At 41.3% G+C, this 26,374-nt stretch overlaps 1 protein-coding gene across 2 annotated transcripts in view; it reads right to left on the reverse strand.

The window, feature by feature from the left end:
* Positions 1–1,433: 1,433 nt before the first annotated feature.
* The window catches only part of mon2 (MON2 homolog, regulator of endosome-to-Golgi trafficking), a 40,370-nt gene continuing 15,429 nt past the window's right edge, over positions 1,434–26,374 (reverse strand). Inside the window, exons 9-35 of one of the 2 annotated variants that reach the window (XM_071493141.1) lie at positions 26,175–26,299; positions 25,374–25,513; positions 24,790–24,940; positions 23,349–23,539; positions 22,848–22,929; positions 22,327–22,508; positions 21,435–21,547; positions 18,745–18,849; positions 18,396–18,476; positions 18,205–18,278; positions 17,747–17,837; positions 17,364–17,465; positions 15,308–15,418; positions 14,181–14,356; positions 13,866–14,028; positions 12,741–13,034; positions 12,209–12,407; positions 11,299–11,942; positions 9,668–9,811; positions 8,657–8,674; positions 7,975–8,103; positions 5,070–5,260; positions 4,897–4,957; positions 4,682–4,805; positions 4,179–4,386; positions 2,623–2,705; positions 1,434–2,151 (exon numbers count right to left, since the gene is read on the reverse strand). In XM_071493141.1, coding sequence (XP_071349242.1) covers positions 1,988–2,151; positions 2,623–2,705; positions 4,179–4,386; positions 4,682–4,805; positions 4,897–4,957; positions 5,070–5,260; positions 7,975–8,103; positions 8,657–8,674; positions 9,668–9,811; positions 11,299–11,942; positions 12,209–12,407; positions 12,741–13,034; positions 13,866–14,028; positions 14,181–14,356; positions 15,308–15,418; positions 17,364–17,465; positions 17,747–17,837; positions 18,205–18,278; positions 18,396–18,476; positions 18,745–18,849; positions 21,435–21,547; positions 22,327–22,508; positions 22,848–22,929; positions 23,349–23,539; positions 24,790–24,940; positions 25,374–25,513; positions 26,175–26,299 — 4,146 coding nt within the window. In that variant the 3' untranslated portion in view covers positions 1,434–1,987. The remainder of the gene's footprint in view (positions 2,152–2,622; positions 2,706–4,178; positions 4,387–4,681; positions 4,806–4,896; positions 4,958–5,069; positions 5,261–7,974; positions 8,104–8,656; positions 8,675–9,667; positions 9,812–11,298; positions 11,943–12,208; positions 12,408–12,740; positions 13,035–13,865; positions 14,029–14,180; positions 14,357–15,307; positions 15,419–17,363; positions 17,466–17,746; positions 17,838–18,204; positions 18,279–18,395; positions 18,477–18,744; positions 18,850–21,434; positions 21,548–22,326; positions 22,509–22,847; positions 22,930–23,348; positions 23,540–24,789; positions 24,941–25,373; positions 25,514–26,174; positions 26,300–26,374) is intronic. The other variant, XM_071493151.1, reaches the window with a different exon arrangement.

Here is a 26,374-nt window from a genome sequence, read left to right on the forward strand (position 1 = left end):
TTTGGTAGAACTGGCTTATTTCTCAGTCACGAACTCACTAATGCACATTAAGTGGGCTTCATGTTTTTCCACAAGGGGAGCAGGTCAGTTATTATCAGACCTGTTCCACACACATTAAAGTGACCTACAAGACAAGAAAATGAAGCCCATCTACGGAGAACCTGCCCACTTCTTATTAGTGCCACTGTAAGCAAAATTGGCCTCAATTCACCTAGAGGACTCGAGATAGTCCTCAATGAATGGGAGTGAATGGAGCCAAACAGCTAAAATAATTATTTACACCTGCTTCCAGACAAAAAAAGCCCAAATTTCATTTTGGTTTTTGCAAATATAATATAAATTATATATCAAAATTAAAATGGAAAAATACTAACATCCTTTAGTTACAGTTACAGGGAATTTTGCCCATAAAATGCTAGCATTCTGCTAATGTATGTTGTAAAATGGCTGTGGTGCGCACTGACACATATACCTACTGAGAGGTGTTTTGCTACCATACTTATCTCATGGAACTATATGTATTGTCTTTACCCATTATATGGAAAACACAATAAGAATTGGCAGAGATTTTTTTTCTAACCCCATAAATGTTACATTTTGGGATAGGCCCGTAATTTCTCAGGAGCACGCATGTACAACCAGATGTTCAGGCAGTGGAAGTTCACCCTATCTTAGAAATTCTCTGGTAGAAGTAGCAGCAGTTCTGATCAGCTTCAGTTTTATAAAGGGTTAAAGTTGTGCTTAATTCAGAGCATGCCAGTTTGAGTAACAGGTGGTTGAGCCGGGAGTCAGGCAATGCCAAGATGGCGACGGCAGATCAGCCCACTCTGAGCTTCAAAACCGTGCTTCAGGGAACCCATGGGTGACATCTTTATATAATCTATGGTCCTGACCAGTTGATGTTTCAGTGCAGCCACCTATAGGTAACCGAAGTACTGGCTGCAGTCATTTTAACACGAGTGCCACCTGCAGCCAACAGGTATTATAGCTGCATTTCTGTTCCTCATTTTACACGTGCTGTTTTGTTTGTATGTTTGTTTGTTTTTTCTTTTGAGGTTTAAAACATGAGTTTGTGTTTTAATCAAGCAACTGCAGAAGGGTCTGTGGGTCAATCTTCTCTGAGAGTCCTACCTTAATTCAAACACCTGGGGACCCACAGTGATTATTTTCCTTGAATCACAACAAATCTGAACCAGGATCATCTTGATGAATTATGACAGCTTTATATCTATGGAGGTGGTGACATTTTAACAAGGTTCAGCCCTCTACTGCTAGTTTTACAAGGACACTACAAATATCTTTAAATGAATGGGAATGTTGCAGGGACATTAAAGCTGATAAATATTAAATATTACATTTTTTTAATGCTTGTGCTTGTGGTCTGGTAAGGAACTTAAGACACATTGTAATTGAGCACACTCACAGCACAAAGCTGATTGTAGAATTGTCCCATTTATTTTATACAGACAAATACATCCCTTCTCAGATGGCTGGCTAAAGATGACATGGAATGTTACAGTAAGATTTGTTTTCTTGCATAAAATCCTCACTGTTGAAAATGTTGCAAAAGTCTAAGTGTTCATTTTTAAGATCAAATAAAGCCCCAGTTTTTGCCTCTCTTTTTTTATTTTAATTTTTTTTAACATCATCAACACTATCACCACACACCCAGAGGCAACACTGCAATTTTTTTTTTTTTTAAATCTCTGTAGTTAACACAAGAGTGCAGCCAGTCTGTATGAGAATGGAGGGGGCAGAGGCGGTATCAGCTCACATGAGAAGCATACGATGATGCGTATGAAGGTCAGGGTCATTGATGTGGTCCGAGCGGGCCTCGAATCTCTGTTCACCGTGGGTTGCTTCATGTCACCGCAGATGGGTCTCACATGGAGTTCATGTCCATGCGCTTGTGAAGCACGTGGGTCGAGAGGACACATTCAAGACTTCTTCATAATAAAAAAAACCAATGAGCTCGGAGCGAGCCTGGTCAGGACTCTCCGTTCTGGACTCTGGAGACGGGTGGCTGCATAAAGTCTTTGAAGGGCCCAAGGGCCTCTTTGAGGGCTGAGCTCACTTCAGACGAGGAGCATGTAATGCACTCTACCAGTGTAGGGTACAGGGCAATCACCTGAGCCCATGTGTTGCCATCCACTGCAGGTGGTAAACAAAAGATTGGAGAAAGAAAAAAAAACACAAAGGAGGATTGGGGATGGGAGGGAGAGGAAGAAAGAGAATATGAACTGTAACAGAGGGCAATCAAAGAAATAATTTCCTTGATAAAATTCCCACAGGCATATGGAAATGAGTTTTGTTCTGAATAAAGGGCACTGTAATGCAAACATCTTGAAGGGCACTTCAAAAACGTAATTTCATTTGTCTCACTTCAATCTATTGCTGTACCAAAAAAAAAAAAATCACGTCTTGTAATTGACCTTGCTAGAAACATAAACAGTTCTTCGGAGATTAGAGATAAAACTGTGAAAAATGGTCCCAACTGTACTCTGACACATTTATCTGAAATGAATAGATGATAGATATAGTGGCATTATTGTATTTTTTTTTTCCATTATGTCTCTCCTCTTTCCAAGATCTATTTAATCCTTGACACAGTTTGATACTCACCATTTTCTGGTTGCGTCTTTTTAAGCGAGTCCATCAAAGTGCTGATAGCTTTCAAGACAAATATAATCTCTGTCACTTGTTGCCTAAAATGAAAAAGACCAAAGATCTTCATTAGCTACTATGACAAACAGAACAGAAAAGCTGCAACATGAAAAAAAACAAGGAACAGCCATTCAGAAGTCAAAAATAATAAACTTGTCATTGACAGAATAAGTTACAATTAAAGGGGCTATTTGTAAGTTTTCTCTGCCGTTCAACACGGTTTCTTGCTGGGTGGTGGTGATAGTTGCTTCAGCCATTTTGTTTACAAGACAAAAGGGTTTTTATCTTTAGGGCAGATTGGAGGCTACAGTGAGTCGCTATCAGAAAGTGACAGGACAGGCAGGGGCTCTGGCTGGTTAGCGAGATAACTTCAGTAGAAGAAAAGAAGTGATAGAAACAAGAGTAAATATTGGCCTTGCTTTCCACCGCTAGAGACAGCTCTCAGTGAGTAAAGGAATGGAGTTTGATACTGAACTCACAATGTTTCCTCTAGACTGGTAAATAAAAAGCTGTTAATGCTAACTCCAGCTATGTAGCAATAGCAGTACTTACAAATAGTTCCTTTTAACAAACAAGCCGATACGTCAAGACATTAACAAAGTTTGTGAAAATTGTGACTGCAGGTCTGAAGGACTTAACATGATTATATAGCTACCAAACTTAATTTTCTCTCCATTATACAGGAAATAATAAGCAAATTATTACACTGTGCATGATAATACAAGATATTTAGCTTTGATAAGCAGGAAAAACAGGCAACTTGTTGATAAACCAAATCAGAAGAAAAATACTTGTAATTAACCTGAGAGAGATGATGCACTTGTTTGGCACTTTTATTGAAGTACTTTGATTAAATCAAAAATGAAAACTCCATCTGCCCACGGAGAGCCCTGACCAGTGTTTCCAAGTTGTCAGATTTACATGGTCTCAGTGTAACAAATACAGCACTTGTATAATATTAACAATTTTGTAAAAACAATTTCTGACTTATCATATTTTCTTACTGTGCTTATTTTGCTCTTCAATTTTTTTTTTTTTTAAATAATAATGCAATCAATGCTTTTCTCACAACATTCATATATATGCTACTGTTAAAAAACATTGATTGTCTGTATTTAAGGAACCTTTCCATTTGATGTGTAAATTCTAATTATCGGATTTTTCTCAACTCCCCCACCATCCCATTTTCTGTACTAATGGGGCAATTTCCCTGTGGGCACCATTTAACTTCCATCATGTCTTCGAAAAAATGTATTGCAGTTAGGAGTTACACCCAACACTAAAACACAGTGAGGACAAGTACATTGGTTTTGTGTTGTTTACAAAAGAGAATCAGAACAATGATGGAAGGATTGCAATATCTCAGTGGTTAAATCATGGTGCTGACAGTCAGCAGACTTTGGAGCCGAATTCCTGATGAAGACATGCGTCCAAAGATGTATGAAGGTGTTTTTGCAGGTGCACCTGTAGTACCACATGTAGTACTGTATTCAGAGGTGTATGGAAAGGTGTACCTGGGCAAGGGGCAGCGTCCACTCAACCTCTCATCCTCTACGTAGCGCCGGAGAACATCCTGGGACCTCTTGAGGAGAACCGAAAGTGCCATTCGAGAGATATAGCCCTCCTGTGGGGTGGACACCTTGTTGCTGAAGGAGAACTGCAGCAGAGTCTCAAAGCACACTTTGGAAAACTCCTCCCTCATCCTCACATCGATCTCTGCCTCTGTCGAAAGAAAACCCATTTACATTTTAGGCATTTAGCAGATGCCACTCTTTGGAGTGATTTACAATGAGCAAACAGAAAGGGTTTTACTGTCTTACTCAACACATGAAGAGATTGACAGGAGCAATTGTTGCTGGTGAGCCACAGGGAGGGCTTTTGCAACGAAACCTGACTACAATAAGATTCCTCCAACTATTTTTAACCAGCTCTTGGCCACCCTGTCGTCTCATTAATGGCAGTAACACAAGTTAGCAGCATATCAGGAATCATTTTAACTTCCAAAATCACCTCTTACCTGTGAATGAAGGAGACTGTGAGTGAATGGAACCTTTATTGAGCATAGCCATGATCTGGCCAACAAAGTCTTTGGGGATGAAATTGGCAAAAGGTAAAATTTCTGTGCTGATCAGCTGAACCACCTAAAATGAAGAGGACACAACAGTGATGCGGGTAAACTCACAAAATAACGTCAACATACATTATTACTGGTCGGTAGGAAGAAGTATTTACCTCAACATCAATAGCTTCATTCTTCTGAAATTCCTGGATGGACAGGTTATCTGGAGGTGAGCTATAAAAGGAAAACAACCAGAACGATGAGCTTTCTCCTCAGACATTCCAAAATATTACATTTTCTGTGCTAATGTTGCTAATGCTAATGTTAAGGCTTTCTTAATCTGTACCTTTTGGTAAAAAGAAAGTCTTCAAAGGCATTGGCCAGCTCTGGCCACATGGTGTCAAACTTCCCAGATGAGGCGTGCTGGCGTGCCACCGGCAGTCCAATCGACAGCACCTTGAGCAGAGATGAAACGGCGAGCTTCCAGGTGCTCTCTGATGGACAAGCATACTTCAAACCCAATGGCATTCTTAAAGTCTTGAGGATAAGGTGAAAAAGAAAGGAAGGGACAGCAATAAGAATGGCTCATGAAACTGAAACACAGAGCAAGACCTCAAGATAAAGTCTATACAACTCACAGGAGTTCCCTGAAAGCCTTTCACCCCCTTGTCTTTTATACTGAAATGTAGAGTGGCTTGAATGCAGAGTTACCATCAAAGCAGCATTTGAGGACATTTTTCCACCGGGCCAGTCCACTTCAAGTTTCATTTTACCAAATCACAAAATGTAATAGACCATCTTTTCAGAGAACAGCTGGGTTCCCTGAGGCTGAGGCTTTACAAGTATCACTTTCTTGTTAAGGAGACAAAAAAGGGGTGGGGGCGAGATCTGGATCTGTCTGTAGGGAACCTTCTTAATAGTTCCTTGGCAAATGAACTCTCATATATTTGGGGTTTCCTATGATAGACTATGGGAAAAGAGCAGCTGCACGCAGGTGTCAGAAACTGAATAAAATGTCAGATTTAAGATTTGCCAATGACTTGCACTGACAAAATCTTTTCATTTTTGACAGAATGCATTAAAAGGGTTTGGAAATCCTAGCAGTATTCGGCATCAATTGCTCATCACATCTGCTGCATGTAAGATGTAAGTGTTGAGATCAATGCTGTCAGGTCAGAGACAAGTAAAGTGAAAGTTGCCCAGAGGCTGGTGGACAGTAAACAGAATTATCTAGTGATTTCAAAATATACCACACTTATTACATTCAAAGCATCTCTTGGATTCTGAAAATAAGTCAGTCACAACATTCATTTAGTCCCTTCCTCATTCAGTCATGGTTAATCTGTCCCTGCTGCCTGGAGGCTGTTTGAAGACAAAACTAAACTGAACTCACTCCCTTTATTCCTACAAGACTTCTTAACTGTGAACTGTCTGTTCTGTGTCTTTTTGTTTAAACCATCAAAAACTGATTTTTGTACCATTTGGGGGAAGCACAACAAGCTATAAACACAACTCTGTGATATTATCACCTTAAAGTTGATATGGTGCATAGCAAACAGTTGAACTTACACATTCAACAGACACTGAGCAATATTGGCATTTAATTCCAAGTCATTTTTCTGCTAATAAGAGCCGATTGACCTCTTTTCCACACACAACTCCCAGGAGCGATGTCATCACATGCACTTACAGAGCACAAACACAGACGCAGACTACTACGCTGTCTACAGTGTCTGTGTGCACTGAAAAACATTACAGTAGGAAAAGGGTGAAAATTAGCAGGTTCACCCAGGTGTTTACATCAGTGCCAATCCGCTGTCAGTTGAGTTAACAATACATACATACAGAGGAGCAGTGGACGTGAACCAAAACAGTAAAGTCGTTGCCTGTAAAAGCTGCTAAAAGCCTCAGCACAGCTGAAGTGAAATGCGGGTGATAATTCTCTGTGGGTCTGTCACTATCAGCAACTCCTATCAGATACATGCAGTCATCTGATCCATGGTTAATATAAAACTATTGATTCATTTATTGATTGACAGTGTAAGCCAGACGTTCAACTTGCCTCAAGGCTTCACCCCCAAGATAACAGTGCAGCAGCAATTCTTTAAATGGCAAAACCTCCTACCATCAGGCAGGTTTGGTAGTTTAGTTTTTATTCTGTGAAAATACTTACCTTTAGTTTAGTTTTTATTGTTTGTATTATTTTTTTTATTTTTTTGTAATATGGGGTATTTGTCAGGGGCAAGATTCAAAAAGGTCAGAAAAAGTATTAAATCTCAATGAAACATCACATCATTTTAAAAATGTATTCACAGATGAACAACCATCCACAAAAGACAACTGTAAAAGATGTGTGTTAGTCAGTGTGTCTGTGTCATTAACTGGAAAAATTCAAACAACAAAAACAACAGTAGCCTACGTAAACTGTAGATATGTGCACAAACGTGTCAACAGTCTACACAAGATGCAGCTTTAAGTGCACAATGTGTGTAATTCTGCTTCTGAGATGAGATGCAGGTCGTATCAGTCTGAGAAAAAAAACATAAAAAACTCAACAAACTCTAGAGGTAAAATTAACTCATTAACAGCCTGGACTGCTCAGCACTAGTCGTAGCTCTATGGAACATCATTGCAGTTAATTAACAATAAAATACTTGACAACATTAATACAGTGAATGTTTTGGACACTTAAAGTGCACATGTACTGGTCGTACACTGAGAGCCAGACAGCCAGACAGTGAGATTCTGCTCCATCTGGCACCAAAATACTCGGCTTATGTATGAAATAAATTGACAAAGACCAAAACTAAAGACATTTTCTCTATAATTTTAGTTCATTTTAGTTAGTTTAGTAAACATGCAACACAGTTTCATCTAGCTCATCTTTTTCTTTCTATATAAAGCTTTGTTTTTTGTTTTGTTTTTAATTTCAGTTCAGAAAATGTTTTTTCACATCTAATTTTTGTTATTTCGTTAATTTTAGTTAACAATAATAACCTTGGTTTTCACTGTCCTTACTGGACTAGTGGTGACAAATTTACACTGCTACTGCTAAATGTTGACACGTTCCTCCCAAATATAGAAAATGCACATCTTTGATAGTGGTAATAAGATTTGAGGAATTCATTTAATCCAACACATTCTATTGATTTTTTGTTATTAAAAAAGCCAATAAAAAAAAAATCAATTCCAAAACTGAATTAGCACTTTCGTAACCATGGAAACTGAATACCGCATCCTGGTGAAAATACCTTGATGATGTTCTGCAGGACCTTCTCATTGATGACAGCTTTGTGGCACGCAGTTTTATGGTACAGGTCCACCACCACCTCCAAGGAGCGCTCAGCAAAGGGCACGTAGTTTAAGGCAACCCATTCAGCCTTCAGGGCACAGCGGTTTAACAAGAGAGAGAGGAAAAAAAAAAAAAACAAGAATTCACATTACTCAAACAAATCTGAAAACCGTTATCCCTACCGTCTGGCAGAGCCACACAGAAAGCAGTTTTTAAAGGCACACTTTGTGTAAGTAACACACACACTTATTTTAAAGTCACATTGACTATTAATCAGCTTAATGTTTTGGAAGGCTTGTATGAGCACAGCTGAAATGTTATAGCCAAAATAATAATAATAATAATAAAAAAAATAAAAAGACTTGATGCCACAAAGTGTGTCTTTAAGAAATATAAACAGAACCACACATGTGTATATGAATGTCACCAAAAACACAGAATCAACTGAAAATGAAACTGCACAGAGACTGTGCACACAGAGGCAATAACCACCAGTTAGTGGCAGGCAGAGAGGGGGGAGCACGGAGTGAGTGAGAGATGCAGATGAGACATGAGAGCCTACCACAGAGGGTAGGTCATCACCATTCAGCACAGCTTAGTACAACTATAGAGGGGGGGCTGAAGGAGATGGTGGAACTCACCGGTGCAAACAGCTGGATCTAAAATGGTTATCCAGTGAGTAGTCCCAAGAAACAGAATGAGAGAAGATCGCAATTAAACTGTTGTTTTGACGTTGTATCAGATCTGCAGTGGCATGTTGGCTAAATTAGAGTCAATGATCAGGACTGATTTAGTGCAGAAACACTCACTCCTAGCACCAAGGACATCTGACGACACTGGTTAAAAGCCAAAAAAGAAGTAAAGACCACCCATAACGTCTGTTTGGCTGGTTGGGAATTTTGTTTGACCCTCTCTCAAACAATTTAGGCAGATTCAGATCAACAAAATGTCCAGAATAGGGGCTGAGACAGGGCCCCACATGCAGGAATAACAAGGCTGACCGTGAGGGTTTGAGGCATGCCATGTATAGCACTAACATTTCTCAGCATAATTGTCCCAGCCTGCCAGTTAGATCAAGACAACTCTCAGCTTTCCCCTGAAGGCATAGCACCTGCTGGATTGTATAGGTCTCCAGAAAAACCAGGGGTAAGAAAGAGACTGACATCAGAGCAATTTTGTGAAAAGACTCCTCTGTACTTGAGAAGAAAGGAGTGGGTGGTTGAGGTTTTATAAATGAAGTAATTTTGCTGAAGATCACTGGGTTCCTTGCAAATAACATTTTCTTTAAATGTATTTAAACTGTGTTTGAACTGAAAAGTATTTCAGTTCAAACGCAGTTGGCATGTTGCCAACAAGTTGAAGCATGACGGAGGAAATATGAGGAAGATTTGGCTCGGGCTGCTAATGGGAGTCCAGAAAAACCTGTCGATCTCAAGAAGGGCCAAGATAGGGGCTTCATAAGGACTAGACTGTAAGGGAGGGAGGGAGGGGGGGGGTGTGCTTCATGAACATCAAAGAAGACGGATGATCTTGTTGAGAATGGCTGAAGAGAGAGGGACGATGAATAACAGTGTACTCGCTCCAACATTTTAATGAAAGAAAATTGCAAATGAAAACCAAGCAGTTAAACAGCCAAGTCTATGTCCTTCTACCTGGTTGTATTTGGCATTGGCCACGTGTTTGGTTTCCATCCTGCCGTACTGAGGAGGCTTGCAGGAGAACTCCACGAAGAGTAGCAGCTGTTCAAAGATGGCTGGGTACATGACCTGCAGGTTCTCCGGGCCCACACAGATGGCCTGCAGCAGGGGGGAAAGGGAGGAACAAACACTGCTGACATCCACAGCAGGACTACATATTGCATAATTTAACAGACTAACACACTGTTTCCTGGGCTGAGTTGACACAAAATAGGAGGAAATAACTTTTAGACGACAGGTAGTGTAAAACACGGTATTCGTGACAGAGAGGACTAGAGTTGCAGTATCGATTCAAGGTGTCAGTTAAATGTAGAAGGAAACTTTTGCCCTAGTTATTGTAAGTATGAGTCAAATGAAAATGCCAGAAATTTTGGTCGAGTTCATTTCACAATGTACGCCTCTGCCAACCAATCAAGGTGCAGTTTCCATTCATGTCTGTCCAGACTGTAGAAGACTCTGAAGGAATTTAAGTTATTAAGTGTATTTTAGGGCTTAACTATATGTAAAAAAAATTGTCATGATGTCAGTTGGAAAGGTCATTTTATATAAACATGATGATGATGTGATTTTTATTGGGGCTTGTACCAAACAAATATGTTCCTTTTTTGTGTGGAGAATATGATTTGTGGGCGGGGACATTTCTGTAACACCACAATGCTCCATTTACAGTATGGTGTGACACATTTTACCTTTAACGAAAAGTTATAGCTCCTGCAGTTTGGATATTGCACTCGGCCATATAGCAATTTCAATAATATTTCAATCAATTGTTCAGCCCTTGTGTATTTTCATTGTAGTTATGGCCAAAAATGTGTTTTGTTTTTCTTGAGTCAAGTGGACATTTGTGCCTAATTTTAAGAAATTCCCTCGCTTACATTTGGGAAGGATGGACAACCATGACGCCACTGGCCACGGCTGCACGAAGATATAAAAACATCAACTGGCTTCTTGTACCCTAGATCCCTAGACCACCATGACAACCCACTTGCCTCTTCTGGATGCTGTGATGTGTTTTATTTGATATTATATTTGATATTTGATATTATATTATATTTATTTGATATCCATAAGAAGATATATCTGTGGTTTTAAATACCGCAAACCATCTCAATGTAGTTTTACATCTCCTCTCTCAGGCTTCTCTCTGGAGCCCTAGCAAGGACAGGTCAGTGAGCCAATCAGAACAGAGACTCTCCTCTGATTGGTTGATTTTATCTTATCTTATATATATTATTCGATTGAAAAAAAACATAGCAGATTTCAGGTAAACACTCAGAGAAGCCACATCCTGCAGGGTTGGCTGGTGGGTCCAGGTGGGCGGGGCTTGGGGCAGAGCTGAGGGCGGTGACTGCTTTGTTGTGACATCACAAAGTTCCAGAAGTCCTGACGGCTGGTTTTAAGGCTCAGTTTCTGAATACAGGCTGTGTGCACTTCTCTGTGGACTGAGATCTTTGATACTTTTATAGTATTAATATAGAATCTAGACCTGCTTTATAATCAATAAGACGTGGAAATCTTTTCAGTTTATACAATATGGGATCTTTAAAATTCTTTTTGTTTACTGATAATACATTTCCTTTGCCCACCTTCTGCAAAACATCCAGAGCAGTGAGCACAGCTTCTTGCAAGCTGGTGAGCACCGCCTCAGTGTAAGAGGGGAGGATGAAGGGTGAGGCATCACTGCTGATAGGCACAGACACAGCCCCATGGAGGATGACCCCGAGCTTCTTCAGATCCTCCATACTGAAGTTGGCCTTGATGTGCTGGTAGAGTGCTGGGAAAATCTGTATCAACGCTGTGAGGAAGGGCTGGCTGGGAATAAAGGAGAGCTTCTCTGTCGGGCCACTGGGCGGCCTCGTGCTGTCCGTTCCTGTTCGATACCACGTGTTCCATGCTGACCACCACAATGCAGAGTCCTCTAAGGCTGACTCCTCCCCTGGGGGAGGGGCCTGCAGCTCGGCACCATTATAACGTGTCAGCCGCTCAACTAGCGAATCTGAACGCACCAGGGGTCTGCCAGGGCCAGACGCCGAGAGGGGGTCGATGAGCACTGGGGGGACGCCCATCGCAGCAAGTGCATCACCTGCTTTGTCTGAGTCTTTCACGGGTGTAACGATCTGTAGGATCTCTTGAAAGCTCTTGAGGGCAGCCAGGGAGACCTCGTTGTTTTTGCTCAGAGCAGCTGACTGAATGTGGTTCAGCAGCACCTCCCACGCCTCGAAGAAATCACCTGCAGATAAACAGAGAAGAAAATTAGCAATTTGACATGTGAGGTTTAACAACCTATACGACACACTAACACAAGCTCAAAGAGACCACAGCCGGGCCATTTCTGGACTTTTGCTACACTTGGCACGGATTTATGAATACATTTCAATATGTAATTTTCATTGTTTACTCTTCTGTGCTAGCTGCAGCAACGTGTCACAGTCTAGCATATGTACCACACCATCAATGACTGTGGCTAAGTATCAGCGTAGATTATAACTGGCTCACCTAATTGCTGGAGGAGATAACGCCTTGTGTTGAAAATGCGTGCCACGCCAGCTAGCGTCAGCACCCACGTCTCCGCCCACTGTTTTTCCGCCGTGTCACGTGAGTGGTGGATGAGGATGTTTCCGCCGCCAGACTCAATCTTCTCCTTGTCCGCTGTGGTGGACGACGTCCTCACGCAGTCCAGCAGGTGGAACAGCACCTAGTGGTGACACGGAAATGCTTCAACCGGCAGCAGAGTGAATACTGGTGCAATCTGCAAATAGCAGATCTTCAAAGAAAGCATATTTAAAGCTGTTTCTCAGAATAATTTAAAATATGATAGCAATCACAAAGTATAGATCTAATGTTGTCATACGAAAGAAGATTAGTTGTATCTTTCGACATATTTCAGAAAATTGTAGAAAATAATATATAACTAAATGTCACTGAGTAAATGCCCTTTTCATAGTTTTTTGTACCAACAACGTAGATGCCAACCTCCTCCAGTAAAATGATATCAAATGAGCAATGAGAACAAATTCTTGCACGCTACCTTCCACACCACAATATGCCATGTTGGCTGCTGCAGCAGAGTCCCGTGGGCAGCGATGGTGGAGAACAATGTCTGCCCAGCACTTTTACGCACAGCGGGCCGTGGGTCGACACACAGCTCGCCCAGCTTGGCGTACAGGCACAGCCACAGACAGTCGAAGGGAGGGGCAGGGTGAAATGGCCTGTTCAGGGTCTCTCCTCTCTCCTGGGCCTGCTTCTGCAGAGCTTCCTCCTCCCTCTCCAACTCTTGCGTGATGGCTTCGCCCCGTTGGAAGAAGTAGTCTGAAATGTTCCACTGTGGGTGAAAAGGGAAGTGGGGGCAGAGAGCGGAGGCATAAATTGGAGAGGATGGTTGGTAAAATGCTTCTGGTGGTTTAGCTATCCTATTACCATAAAGTAATCTCACAGGAGCTGCCACACTCCAAGAGAAATAATCCTGCAAACCACAGATCAATACCAGGTTTTGCATGTCCTCAGTACTGTATGAAGTATCTGGAAAACGTCAGAGCAGCTGTTAAGTGCTGTTAAATTTGATACAATAAGGCAAAACAAAGAATCATGTGATATTATAATTGTTTAATCATCTTAAAAATAATGTTTCAGCTTTTACATCTCTGACTGGCCATCCTCCTTTGTTATGTGAGGCATGAATTTTCTTTTTTTCCTGTTTTTTTTTTTTTATTTATTTTTTATTCACTTGACCATATTCTCTGTCTGCATAGAGATGCTTCACCTTTACAGGCCCTGGTCAGACCTGGTATTAATATACATCTTCAGGGATCTGAGTGGTCAGCTTGAAGTACATCGGTTCACACCGGACTTTAAAATCATCAAGTGACCACTTGTGACTGATCTTTCATATACAAATAATCTGGTATGCAGTGTTGTTTTTAGCCAATCAGACAGACAGGTCCATTGTCAATCTGCTTTTGTACGTGTGTGTGAGTGAGAGAGAGCGGTACGAAGGGCTACGCACAGCTCTAACACTACCTGTTAAATCACAATATTCTACTCATGGTCACTATTGGATCAAATGTTGTCGAAGCATCTTTGCAGTACGTACTATGCAAGAGTACAAAACAAACTGCTGTCAGGATACACAACCCTTAAAATTAAAACCACTCACCAGTAGGCCGATGGAGGTGAGACTGATGTTGAGCTCCTGGTTCTGCAGGCCGAAGCTGCCGGCTACATCCACTACGATCTGGAGGCAGGTGCAAGGCATGGTGGGCAGGAAGTCTGTCACCACCAACTGCAGGCACTGGAAGGCTGTTCGGATTAATGACTCGCTGATGGAAAAAAAGACACATGGCGTACTCTGGGTGAGTTTAGTTTTATGAAGAAATAAAACCTTTGCATTTAGCATTAAAACAAGAGCTAGAACAAGAAGGAAAGGTCTTGTCTAATTTGTTCATCCTCTCCTCCTCCTTTGTGCTCTTACCCTTGATCATTGCGGATGGCTCCTATAACACCCAAGACAAGGGGCCAGCCGGGCCCCAGGCTGTCACCCTGGCTCTGTAGGATCTGCAGGACACTCTCCAACTGTTTCTGGCGGATGTCTGCATGCAGCACGTTGGATAACTCCTTCAGCGGGTTCAGCAACAGAAGCTGCAGCCGCTTGGGGACAAAAAGAAGAAGACACCAACTTATTTGTTAACTGACAGACAATTATCTGCAAAAATGAAATTCTTACTTTGTTATTACAACAATGCACAGTGCGGATATTCAAAATTTACAACAGTTGAATGTGGTGAAAGCATCTAAAAGTCATCTTTATTAAACTCATGTGTAACATCAGGTTTGGGGGAGATGTATATTGTGTGGGCAGGTGTAAAGTCAGTTTACTTCCATCTGCTGTTAGACTTGTTAAATACAAGTCGTAACAGTCTTTCTCAATTTGTTGTGGCACAAAAAAAAACAAAAAAAACACAATAGGTTGCTTGCACAAGTCCAGTTCTCTTAGGAGCATGGGTGAGATACAGACAGGGGCAAATGCAAGGGAAAACCCGCCAAACATAAGGAATGCAGATGCTTCAGAGGGTCACTGTTAAAAAAAAAATTTTAACTATGCATGAATTAATGTACTTGGGGAAAGCAGTTCAGAAACTCTAAAATGGCTCTTTATCGTTGGCTAAATTAATTTTGGCTGCATAGCAGAAAAGAGACATTCAATTTGTGCCACTTACCCAGTTAGTACAACTGCTCTTCTTTATCTCCACTGCTATTTCATAACACTTTGTGAGTTTCCTACAGGACAGTCATCATTTTTATGGCTCTGTGCTGTTCTATTAATCTGCACACAGTTGCTCTGCCCTCTTTTAGATAAGCTCTGCACCATCTTTATCTGTCTCACTGAGGTGAAGGTCACAGACTCTGTGTTTGTGAGCGACAAGAGAAAGTCACTGTGCCGTCTCTGTTTAAGGCACACGCTCTTATCTGTCATGACTTAAATTGCGATTTCTCAAATGTCAGCATTGCAAACAAGCAACGTTAAGGAGCGAAAACCAGGGAATACAACCTTCTAAAGCAGGTTTTGGTTCTTTCCATCACATACACCTGAAGCGTTACCTGATTTTGGGCCAGCGGAGGGTCGTGTTTGTAAGCCAGGCCAGCTTTGATGAGTGCTGTCAGCGCCTCAGCCCCCCACTCCCTCATCCTGGAGTTTGGGTGCTGGCAGACCTGCAGGGACATATCACATATACACGCAAATGCATACACATGCAAGGAACAACAGATCTGATGCAGAGGCTGTTCAGAACAGTGTTCCCCCCGCAGTGGTCACAGTGGGTGGGTGTGAAACGAGTGGGTGAAATAAACCACAGACTGTGTGGTAGAGACTGGGATCCCCCTGTGATAACAGGATATGATGTGACAGACAGTGTAATCATGAAAGCTGGTACAGATACACATGGAGAGGCCTGGCTCAGCGGAGAAAAGTACACTAGTGTGGTATGAAACCTGTTTCTGCTTGAAGAATCCCAGTAAAATAACACATCTTCAGCTCATCTGTAATTATGATTAATAATATTTGGTCTATAGGGAAGTTTGTCATTTTAAAACAGTCTAATCTTCTATGACGAAAAAAAACTTGCATTGCATACAAGGATAAACAGAAACTGTACATACTGTAGCTGTGCTCCCTCAGAACCAAAATGATTCACATGTAGCTATCGGATAATTTGTCATCTATAGCCCTGTATGATGATTAATGCCTCGCCATAAAGCTGATGTCACTGTCTGTTTCCTTTGAAATATAATAATCACTGAATTTGAATTTGAATGGGCCTGTGAAGACAGATAAGCAGCGTTTTATCCCAGCATAAAGTAAAAAAAACCCTTTACAGGCGCAGCTTTAGAATCAGCGACAAATCACAGCTTCAAATTGCAAATTGCGCACAAGACGAACACAAAATCAAACACTGGTAGCGGCAGCAAATGCACGGTGGACACATTCTGACACAGCGACCTCTCAACTCCCCAAACATGTCATTGCCAGACTGAGAGGGAGAGAGGACAGATTGGAATAAAGAGAGAGAGACGAGAAAGCCAGTGATTATGGAGGAGAGAATCTGAACTTACCTTCTGCAAAACAGACAGGATTGCAAAGAAAGAGAGAGAGAGGGGAGACAGATAAAGAAAATGTGAAGAACGCACACCTTTACACACACAAATACTGTACAAAAAGAGAATCCTCTTACATGAGGATAGGACATGGGTGCCAACTAATACAGAGTGTAGTAAAAACCCATATGTGATAGTAACTGCTGTATGTGACAAAAATCTGCTGTACATACTACAGCTTACTGAATCTTTAATTTACACTGCAACAGAGGAGAAATCACGAAGTTCATCGCTCTGAATCTAATCAAAAACTGCAACACTAATTAAAAACTTTCAGCTTTTCTATTGCTCGTTCAGCTATTTGTCTGCTGCAGGACTAAACTGCTCGACTTAAGCCCGAGTCTCCCTGTTGCTGCTTGCAGCTATAATTTCAAATGTTACTTTAGGGGCTCATGTGCTCCAGATTCCATGGAAAAAGTGGCATTATTAGAGCCCTGTTACTGAGTAAAGTAACCAAAAGGGTCTAGCAGAGGAGGGCAATTATTCTGACATTATTTGAACTCCTACCATTCATTATTTTGAGAGACTGGTTTCAAATTTTCAATGAAGGTCTCCAGTGAGATCATTGACAATTTGAAACCAAACCAACCGACATTGGAAAAAGTGACAATTACTGTTGCAGCTGACAGAATTAAATTCTAAAAACTTGGTCTCTAGTGCCTATTTAAAGTCAAATTCTTTGCTCATGCATTGTAGAAGGTAAAATAAAGTTATTTTATTTTACCATGTGCCTTAGTGGGTCTGATCCAAGAGTAACCAGTAAATTGCCCTTTTTAAAGTGTCAGCAATGATGTGCAGTAGTAGTGGTGTATGACCTTGTTTGACATTTATGAACTGTGAGTTTGAATAAACTGAAGAGTGGTAATGCTAACAGTGTTTTATGTGCACCTGGTGGACTGTAGCTCTGAGTAGACATTGTCAAACACTTGTCATTTTGTGAAGCCCTATGAGGCAAATTTGTGATTTTGGGTCATTTAAATTAAAATTTGAGTGGACATGTTACCTCAAGTAAGTGGCCCGTCAGAGGCCTCCACAGGATCTCTATACGGTCCATGTTGACTAGGCCGGTCTCCAGGAGCTTGGCCACCGCAAACAGAGACGGCTCCTGAAACCAAGGAAACAGAAACTGGAGGTAAAGGCTACTGGGTGCCTTTTACTCTAACCTTTCTGGTTGAATACATATAGAGGGGCTCTGTATGTGTCTAAAAGGAAAAACATGCTGCTTTAAGTCCCATTCTAGGACTGTAGTCAAAAGAACTGGCACGTTCACTCTTTCATTTATGAAACTGTATTGTTAAAGTTCACTATTAAGCTACAACATAAATACAGTAAGTATCTAAAACATGAGTCAAGTTTCATTTCATACTAAACACAGAAAGTCTTTACCTTGTTGTTTCCAAAAGCCATTTCCATGGCTTCCAGGGAGAGGGAGCAGAGAGCGTTGATCAGATGATGGAGGGACACATCATCCAGGTACCTACATCACACAATATACACAGCATATTGAAGAATTCACATGTTTACCGGAAACACTATTTTCTCTAAGACCACAGTAGTTATTCTTCAGGTCAATGCGATGAATATTTATGAGGATGAACAAACCAAAGTAGAAAAATTCAAGCTGAGATTTTATCATTCATTATGTCTAAAACTCCCCCGCAAAAAACAAAGGCTTACTGGGTTTATCGACACAAAGAATTATTTTTACTGACCAGACATGACCTTTACCAGCCACTGTATTTCTTAACAAAACATATACTAGAATATTTAAGAGTGTATGGAAAAATAACTGGAGATTCTATTCTACATGTGTTGGTTTTCACAGAGGCAACACTGGTCCTTACTGGGAGCTCTCAAACAGTCTGGACAGGATGTTGGAGATGACGGGCAGGTCTGTCATCACTGCTGTGGTCAGCACCTGTTCATGTCACAGACACAAATACAGCCAGTTAGCTCAACTCCATCAATGAGGTGAGAAACACACAGTACAGTGCATGTTCAGCATGCAAAACAAAACAAAAAAAAAAACACTCACTGTACTGGGTCCCTCCACAGCTCGGCCTGGCTTCAGGGCACCGCCCACCCCCGGCTTCAGACCAAGGATCCACACTAAATGCTGGGAGAGAAAAGTGAGAGGATGAAGGAGGGTCTACATCTGCATAAGCTGACAAGGTCATGAAATACACTGAATCCTGGTAGGTAACGCAAATTATTGGAGATAATCTAAACCAGCTATAGGTCATTTCATTCCTGACTGACGGTTCAAATAGAAATGTCACTTTGCCTTATGTGTACATATGTGGGTGTGTGAGAGAGAGGATATGGAGTCTCTGTGTCTAAGCAGATGAAGATGTGTGCATTCATGTGTGTGGTGACAGTAGTACCTGCAGGGTCGCCAGTACCAGCTGCCAGGAGGTGCCCAGCACGGCCCCGTGGCAGTGCGCCAGGTTCAGCAGGGTTCGCATACACTGGATATTCTTTGCTGTCAGCTGACAGAGGGACACGCAGTTATAGACACAGCTATACACACAGTACATTTAAGATTACAGACACTTCTGCAGAGCAAACTACAATGAGTGAAATAGCTTAAAATGCTCAAATTTTCTGTCTTACTAAAATTACAAGCTAAAGTACAACAGTCACAGCCATATCACCATGGTGACAAAAAGAAGTGGGGTAAATACATGCACAAACTGTAAAAGCTAAACTAGCTTTACTACGGGGAGAATTGTAATTACAGCATAATGATTCCAGGTCAGGATAAAGGTCACCTCCCGTGTACTTTGAAACGTTTTTGCACTCAAGGGAAATTTATATGCACAGGTTTTCCCGCCTACATTCAGAACAGTTGTCCCTTACCTGAATGGTGACTTGAGAGACAAAGTGTGTCTCTTTTTATGTGGGTGTATTATAAAAGAGGGGTTTTGCATATTATGCATATTAATATCGCAAACAAACTGGTAAACAAATTGCTTTGCTTTGCAGTATTTGTGTGTATGTGTGTAACTGCAGAGAGAAGCTTTAGCAACAGCAACAGTTTTATCAACTGCACAACTGATGGATTCTGCAGTTTAATATCACAGACACTGTAGCTCTCAAACACATTTACATTTACTCATTTGGCAGAAGGAGCATAAGGCCATATGATTGAGCTCTACTAGATGGGTGCAGACCCAAAAGTCACTCTGAAGGTAAGCATTAGTGACTTGAATTTGATTTGGCCAGCCATGGGTAGCCCCGGTAGGTTGACGACACCAAAATAAAACTACAACCCCATTTCCAAAAAAGTTGGGACACTGTGTAAAATGTAAATAAAGAGAGAATGTGATGATTTGCAAATGATGTAAACCCATATTTAATTGAAAATAGAACAAAGACAACATCCAATGTTGAAATGCTGAAATTGTATTGTTTTATGAAAAATATTTGCTCAATTTGAATTTGACGCCAGCAACATGTTTCAAAAAAGTTGGGACAGGGGCAACAAAAGTATGGAAAAGTTGTGTAATGCTAAAAAAAAAAAACAGGAAAAAAAAAAAATCTGGTTGAATATCTCTCAACTAATTAGGTTAATTGGCGACAGGTCAGTAGATAACTGTGCACAAAAAGAGCCTCTCAGAGAGGCAAAGTCTCTGTGCAGTAAGATGGAGAGAGGTTCACCACTCTGTGAAAGTCTGCGTGGGCAAATAGTGCAACAACTGAAGAATAATGTTCCTCAACATAAAATTGCAAAGAATTTGGGAATTTCAGCATCTACGGTTCATAATATCAGTAAAAGATTCAGAGAATCCGGAGAAATCTCTGTGTGCAAGGGACAAGGCTGAAAACCAGTATTGGATGGCCATGATCTTCAGGTCCTTAGGCAGCACTGCATTAAAAACAGACACAATTCTATAGTGGAAATCATTGCCTGGGCTCAGGCACACTTCTGAAAACCACTGTGTGTGAACACAGTTCGTTGCTTCATCCACAAATGCAGGTTGAAACTCTATCATGTGTAGAAGAAACCAGATCTAAATATGATCCAGAAACGTTGCCGACTTCTCTGGGCCCGATCTCATCTAAGATGGTCTGAGGCGAAATGGAAAACTGTCCTGTGGTCTGACAAATCGAAATTTCAAATTATTTTTAGAAATCATGGACGGCGCATCCTCTGGGCTACAGAGGAGAGGGACCATCCAGCTTGTTATCAGCACACAGTTCAAAAGCCAGCGTTCGTGATGGTGTGGAGGGGCTTTAGTGCCCATGGCTTGGGTAGCTTGCACACCTGGGAAGGCTCCATTAATGCTGAACAATATATACAAATTTTGGAGCAACATATGCTGCCATCCAGACAAGGTCTTTTTCAGAGAAGGCCTTGCATATTTCAGCAAGACAATGCCAAACTGCATTCTGTGCGTATTACAACAGCATGTGTCTGTAGTAGAAGAGTCCAAACGCTAAACTGGCCTGTCTGCAGCAACTGATCTCCTCAGTTCCCAAACCTTTACAGAGTGTTGTAAAAAGAAGAGGTGATGCAACACAGTGGTAAACATGCTCCTGTTCCAACTTTTTTTAAATGTGTTGCTGGCATCAAATTCAAATTGAGCAGATATTTGTCATAAAATAATAAAATTTAAGCATTTTACATGTTGTCTTTAGTCTATTTTCACTTAAATATGGGTTTACATGATTTGCACATCATCACATTCTGGTTTTATTTACATTTTACAAAGTGTCCCAACTTTTTGGAAGACGTGGTTGTATTTAGAATTTGGTGCAAGTTAAATCATAGTCTTGTTAATGTTTTGTTTTTGGTCTGGACCTGAGTCTTGAGTCAGATCTGACAGAGTTCAGTCTTAGTACTCATGGCTGCAGCCCACTCCTCTCTCCTCGTTTCAGAGGATTCAGGGTGTTAATCCTCCCCAGCAGCAACAGTTTTGCTTTCTTTTGCAGCTTTCTAGAAAATAATTGTTTGTATAATTTGTCTTGATTATAAGATGTCTGTAAGCTTTGTTTTTGAAAAACTGCTACATAATTCAAATTATTAAATGTCAAGTGTAACCGCAGCCTCTTCATAATTGCGTGTCCTTACCACCACTGTGCCCTGGGGCTGGGCGGTGAGTGGCTGCCCCACAGCCACCACCTGCTGATGAGATTCACTGGAGGGGCTGATAATCTGCACACTCTGGCCCTGGATGGAGTAGGCTGTGGAAAACACACACACACAGACACACACATGTGCAAACACACACCCCCACACACACAGGAGTCAAGTCTTTCAATGAGCGTCAGTAATACACACAACCAGGTTTTGTAACAAGCTTACGACATGCAAGAAAAGCTTTGTTAATTAACTCCAAAGCAAACATCCATCGCGAGTTGAGACCCAATTTGCCGGCTTTATCTCTACAAGCTAATATGCAAATGGTGAATGTCTGAGTAGTTGGTTTGAGAGCAGCTCTGTGTGTGTGTGTGTGTGTGTGTGTGTGTGTGTGTGTGTGTACACGTCTACATTCCCCAGACACATTCTGCTTGGTGTTCCTAATTAGAGGCCACAGTGAAAAGTTATGGATTAATGCAATAAGAGCAGGGCAATAGGGACAGGCAAAATGCCAGCAGTTTACATGTTAAGCTCAGTGTAACAGAATGCACATATAACCATATGGGAGATGAGAAGTGCTCATTAATTTAATATAAATACACATCACCAGAGGCCATCCTCAGGGTTGGAAACTTTTCACTGGGTGTATTACTGTTGTGTTTTGGATTATATGATGCAAACATTAAAGCAGGAGGACAGACATGCATACAAAACTCAGCCCGAGATGGCTTTTAGTATTGCCCAGGTATTTCAGGTGTATCTGTGTGTGTGTGTGTACATATACAGGTAATTAAATGTTTGTCTAATGCCTTGTGCAACGAAACAGAGGTAACAGCAAACCTCTGCCCGGGCTAAGTTTTCTATGCAGTTTTTAAAGCCCTACCTTTGCTGGAGAGGTTGGCGGCGTTGCTGCTAAGAACGGTCAGAGCGTAGTGCGGCGGCAGAGAGGCCTTGCAGATGGCTGTGATGAAGGCGTCCCGGGGCGTCACCAGGCCGAGACGGCCGCACAGCGAGGCCATGGTCAGCTCCGCCTTGAGGATGTTCTCAGTCGCTGTCTCATCGGTGCTGAAGAGGAAAAGGAGGAGAGAAACAAAGAAAAGTGAAGAGTATAGTTTACTACTCATATGATATGTGAAGTGTTGTTTTATATGTATCAGCTGAAACTTCTTTTATCATGTGTGAGCATCTACTTTGGCACTAGTTAAGTGCTAATGTCCCAACAAATGCCATCAAGGCCGAGTTTATTCATCATTAGAGAAAAATAAGATTATTATTTGACATAAAGACGAAAACAAGATCATGTGCAGTGTATCTAGACTCCATTTAAAATGTGTGTTTTCAACCGTTAAAGTGCATATATTGTATATATGAAAACATTGTTCATTAGGCGACAAACAGGTTTACCTTGCATCCAGCAGCAGTGACAGAGCAGCCAGGAGACCACACCAACAGGCGCTGACCATCTCCTCCCACACCAGGTGGGCTCCTGAGGCACAGACACAAACTATTACTGAGTTTATTCAGGGATTATTTCACTTCAGTTTAGATTGGATGACTTGGAAAACACACACTCACAAAAAAGCAAGCCTCCATTTTTGACATGTCTGGCATTATTCTGGCCACCAGGGGTCAAGAAAGTGCTGCCACCCAGAAACCTAATGAGTTGGCAATCACCCATTTAAACAACAAACACAATGTGCCGTTTCTCCTCAAGATGCTGCCTTTGAGCATGTCATCTCTTCATGATTCACACATTTTATTTATTTAGCACACCTCTTGTGTCATCTCAAGTAACCCTGTGCATTTAATTTCATCAGTACATATCCTTCCCCTCTGAACATTTCACTGCACTGTGTGAGCTTCGTAGTCTCACCACCTCACACTGTAACTCTTGCCCATTCTTACCAGGTTGTGGCTGCCACTCCTGGTCGGGGTGAGCCTCCCTGAATTCAGCAGCTGCCTCCTCCTCCACAGCCAACTCTCTTTCTATCATTGAGGTGATGCCTCTGACCAGGTCCAGCAGGGCACTGAAGGCCACGGACATGGCGTAACCCTCGGGGATGGACGGGGGCTCCACTTTGTCCAGCATCTCCAGACTAGTGGATGAAAAAGAGGGACAGAGTGAATGAGATGGTGGTGAAGTGAAGTGGGTGTTTTGTGCTTGAATAAAATGAGTTTTGCTCAATTAATTAAAATGAGAAAATATTATAAGAGAAAGAACACTTGTGTCTGTTTATAAATAAACTGTCTGTCTGTTGATGGGTTTACATCATCAGTTAGTTTTTGAGTCTCAAAATGAACACTGCATTCTTCTACAATAATTACTCCTGTACACCAGTTGTCTCAAGGCCCCAGACTTCTTATTAAAGTATTTAAATTATTTGTGTCGACTGTGTCAAAGTGCAAAACATGTCCGTTACTGCTCTGTATCATCTCACTCTTCCTGCCAGACCTAACTGTCAGAGTAAATGCCTGTGTCCAAATCCGCTTTTTCTCACCTTAAAGAATGGCTAAAGTACAACTCTGACACAGGTCTGTTAGTTGTTGAGAAGTGCAGGACTAAAACCTTTGTGAGGCAGTGTACCTCTTCACCTGGGTTTTAATTAAGTATGATTTTTAGTTATTAGTCCCTGTATTTTAATGATTGTTTATGTTATTTTATCATTAATATTCTTACATGTTCTTTTTGTTTGTTTTTTAATGATATTAAAGATATTAAAATCTATTTTTTTGTATCTCATTGTCAGCTTACTTATTTGATTTGTCCTTTTTTTGGCTGATCAGTCATCTGTGAAGCACTAACCTGTTTTCAGATAAAGTTTGATTGACACTCTCCCTCATACCATATCTGCTCAGTGCAGCTTCCAAAATCACCATCAACAATCTTAATTACAGCAAACAGATTAAATTACTGTCAGAGAAGACAATTTAGACAACACCTCTCCTTGTTACAGAATGGCCTCTGGCTGATAATGTAATTCTCTGTGTTAAAACCTTGCTCTCCTGTGAAATGCGTAAGGACTAATTACAATAGCATTTTCGCTCCTCGAGCAGGGTTAAGCCCTTGATCTCTGTCTTAATATGATCTGTGGTTTAAAGACAAATCATGGCTCCACAGTTTCACTGCTTGTAGGGTGTAACTAACTCAATAATGATGCTGCAAGCTGACATTAATACCCATGAGCAGCACAGAGGTGGTAGCTCCCACAACTTCCTATGTACTTCTGTGTATGTGTGTGTGTGTGTGTGTTAGAGGTATGAGGTCAGTGATTTCACATGAAATAAAATGCATAAAGACAAAGTCAGAAAGGTGAACTACTGAAGTCAGTGTGGTAACAGGACTTACTAAGTGGCCTTGGCGCTGCCCTGGACACTAACAGTCATGAGGGGGATCCAGGTACCACGGTATTCAAATGCAGCCTGGGTGGTCAGGTTGCCACTGACTCCTGTCCCCTGGCCCCCCTGTGCTGTGCCCTGGGCCCCTGAACCTGAGCCGCCTGAATATAAAGTCACAGGGGAGCAAGGAGGGGGAAAAGTGAATGAAACGAATGGAGTGAATCAAGCACAAGATGACAAAAAAACACACTTTTACAACCAAGTATTCACCACATTCCCATGACTACTTGCGACTGAACATCAAATGTTTTGATTTCATTTTGAGTAGTTTTCCCCTTTCAATCAGTGTTACATACTGTATTTTTTAATACATCTCAATTCATTTCTTATCAAAATCTGAATTTCAGTCGCATCTCAACACATTTCTTGTGTTGTGTTGCTGAATATTCTGCAGCTTTTCAGCACTTCATAAATTCTGAACCCTGAATAAAAAAGGCGACTTAACAATGTATTAGTAACACACTGGTGAGTGTACCACAGTACTGTACAGGTCAGATTGAGGACCTGACTCCTCTCTAAAATCAGTGAACTGACCAGCAGGTGCACTGACGGCAGCAGTGTTGCCCGCATTGGGGACGATGAAGAGGGACTGGATGAAGGACCCCAGGGCATTGACGATGTCTCTGAACACTTTAGTGGAGTGCTGCTTCATGTCATATGACTGGCAGAATGAACTGGAAAGAGGATAAGACACAGTAAGAGACTGAAACACTGCACAACTACATCTCACACTCTATTGTTAGACTGCACTCAACATGCTGCAGCTTTTAGGCCTCAGCTGCACATGTTAGCTGTTAGCATGCTAATATGCTAAGTTTCATTTATTTGTGAACATGAAATGTTGTTGTCATTTTATGGAGCCATGAATATCTTATCTACAAAGTGTTGAGACATTTCACTCTGGAGCAAAGAGATCAACAGACAGATCAACACTACTACTCCTAGAACCATGCTGGTGGCATCAAACTATTTTACAGCCTGTTGACAGCACAGACAGTATAAGTATTAAAAGTTGAGATTGCTACCATAAAGACTGCCTGTGTTATTTGAACAATAGTGAAGAGAGTGTAGGTTTCTTTTCCTGCTTAGCTTGACCTCTGTTGTTGTATTCTCAGGCAGATAAATCAGCGGTTACTGAAACATTGTGCTGTCATGAGCAGGTACATTACACTATTTGACTGCTAAGTGAGGACCCATTAAATAAAAGGCACTAAATCCAGTCTTTTTTCACTAAATGCAGCTGCAGATGTGATGTTTTATATGAGTAAATATTTAACTAAGACAAGGAAAAAAAAGTTCAAGTTTTGGGACACATTACCCACAAAGTTCTCTTACCGTAATAGATGTGGCTGCACACATAACCTATGCACTGACTCTACGGCCACTGCTCTCAGCCACTGTGGCTTCTCCCCATCCAGGAACTTCACCAGGAGAGACAAGAAGATCTCACACTCAGTCACCTGCAGAACAAACACACACACACATCAGACTGGGACAGAATTATTGCCTGCTAAACAGAAAGAGACTGTCCTGTA

This window comes from Trachinotus anak, unplaced genomic scaffold, assembly GCF_046630095.1.
Source record: "Trachinotus anak isolate AG129_WGS33_773 ecotype Australia unplaced genomic scaffold, CSIRO_AGI_Tana_v1 ptg000002l, whole genome shotgun sequence".
Taxonomy (NCBI): Eukaryota; Metazoa; Chordata; class Actinopteri; order Carangiformes; family Carangidae; genus Trachinotus; species Trachinotus anak.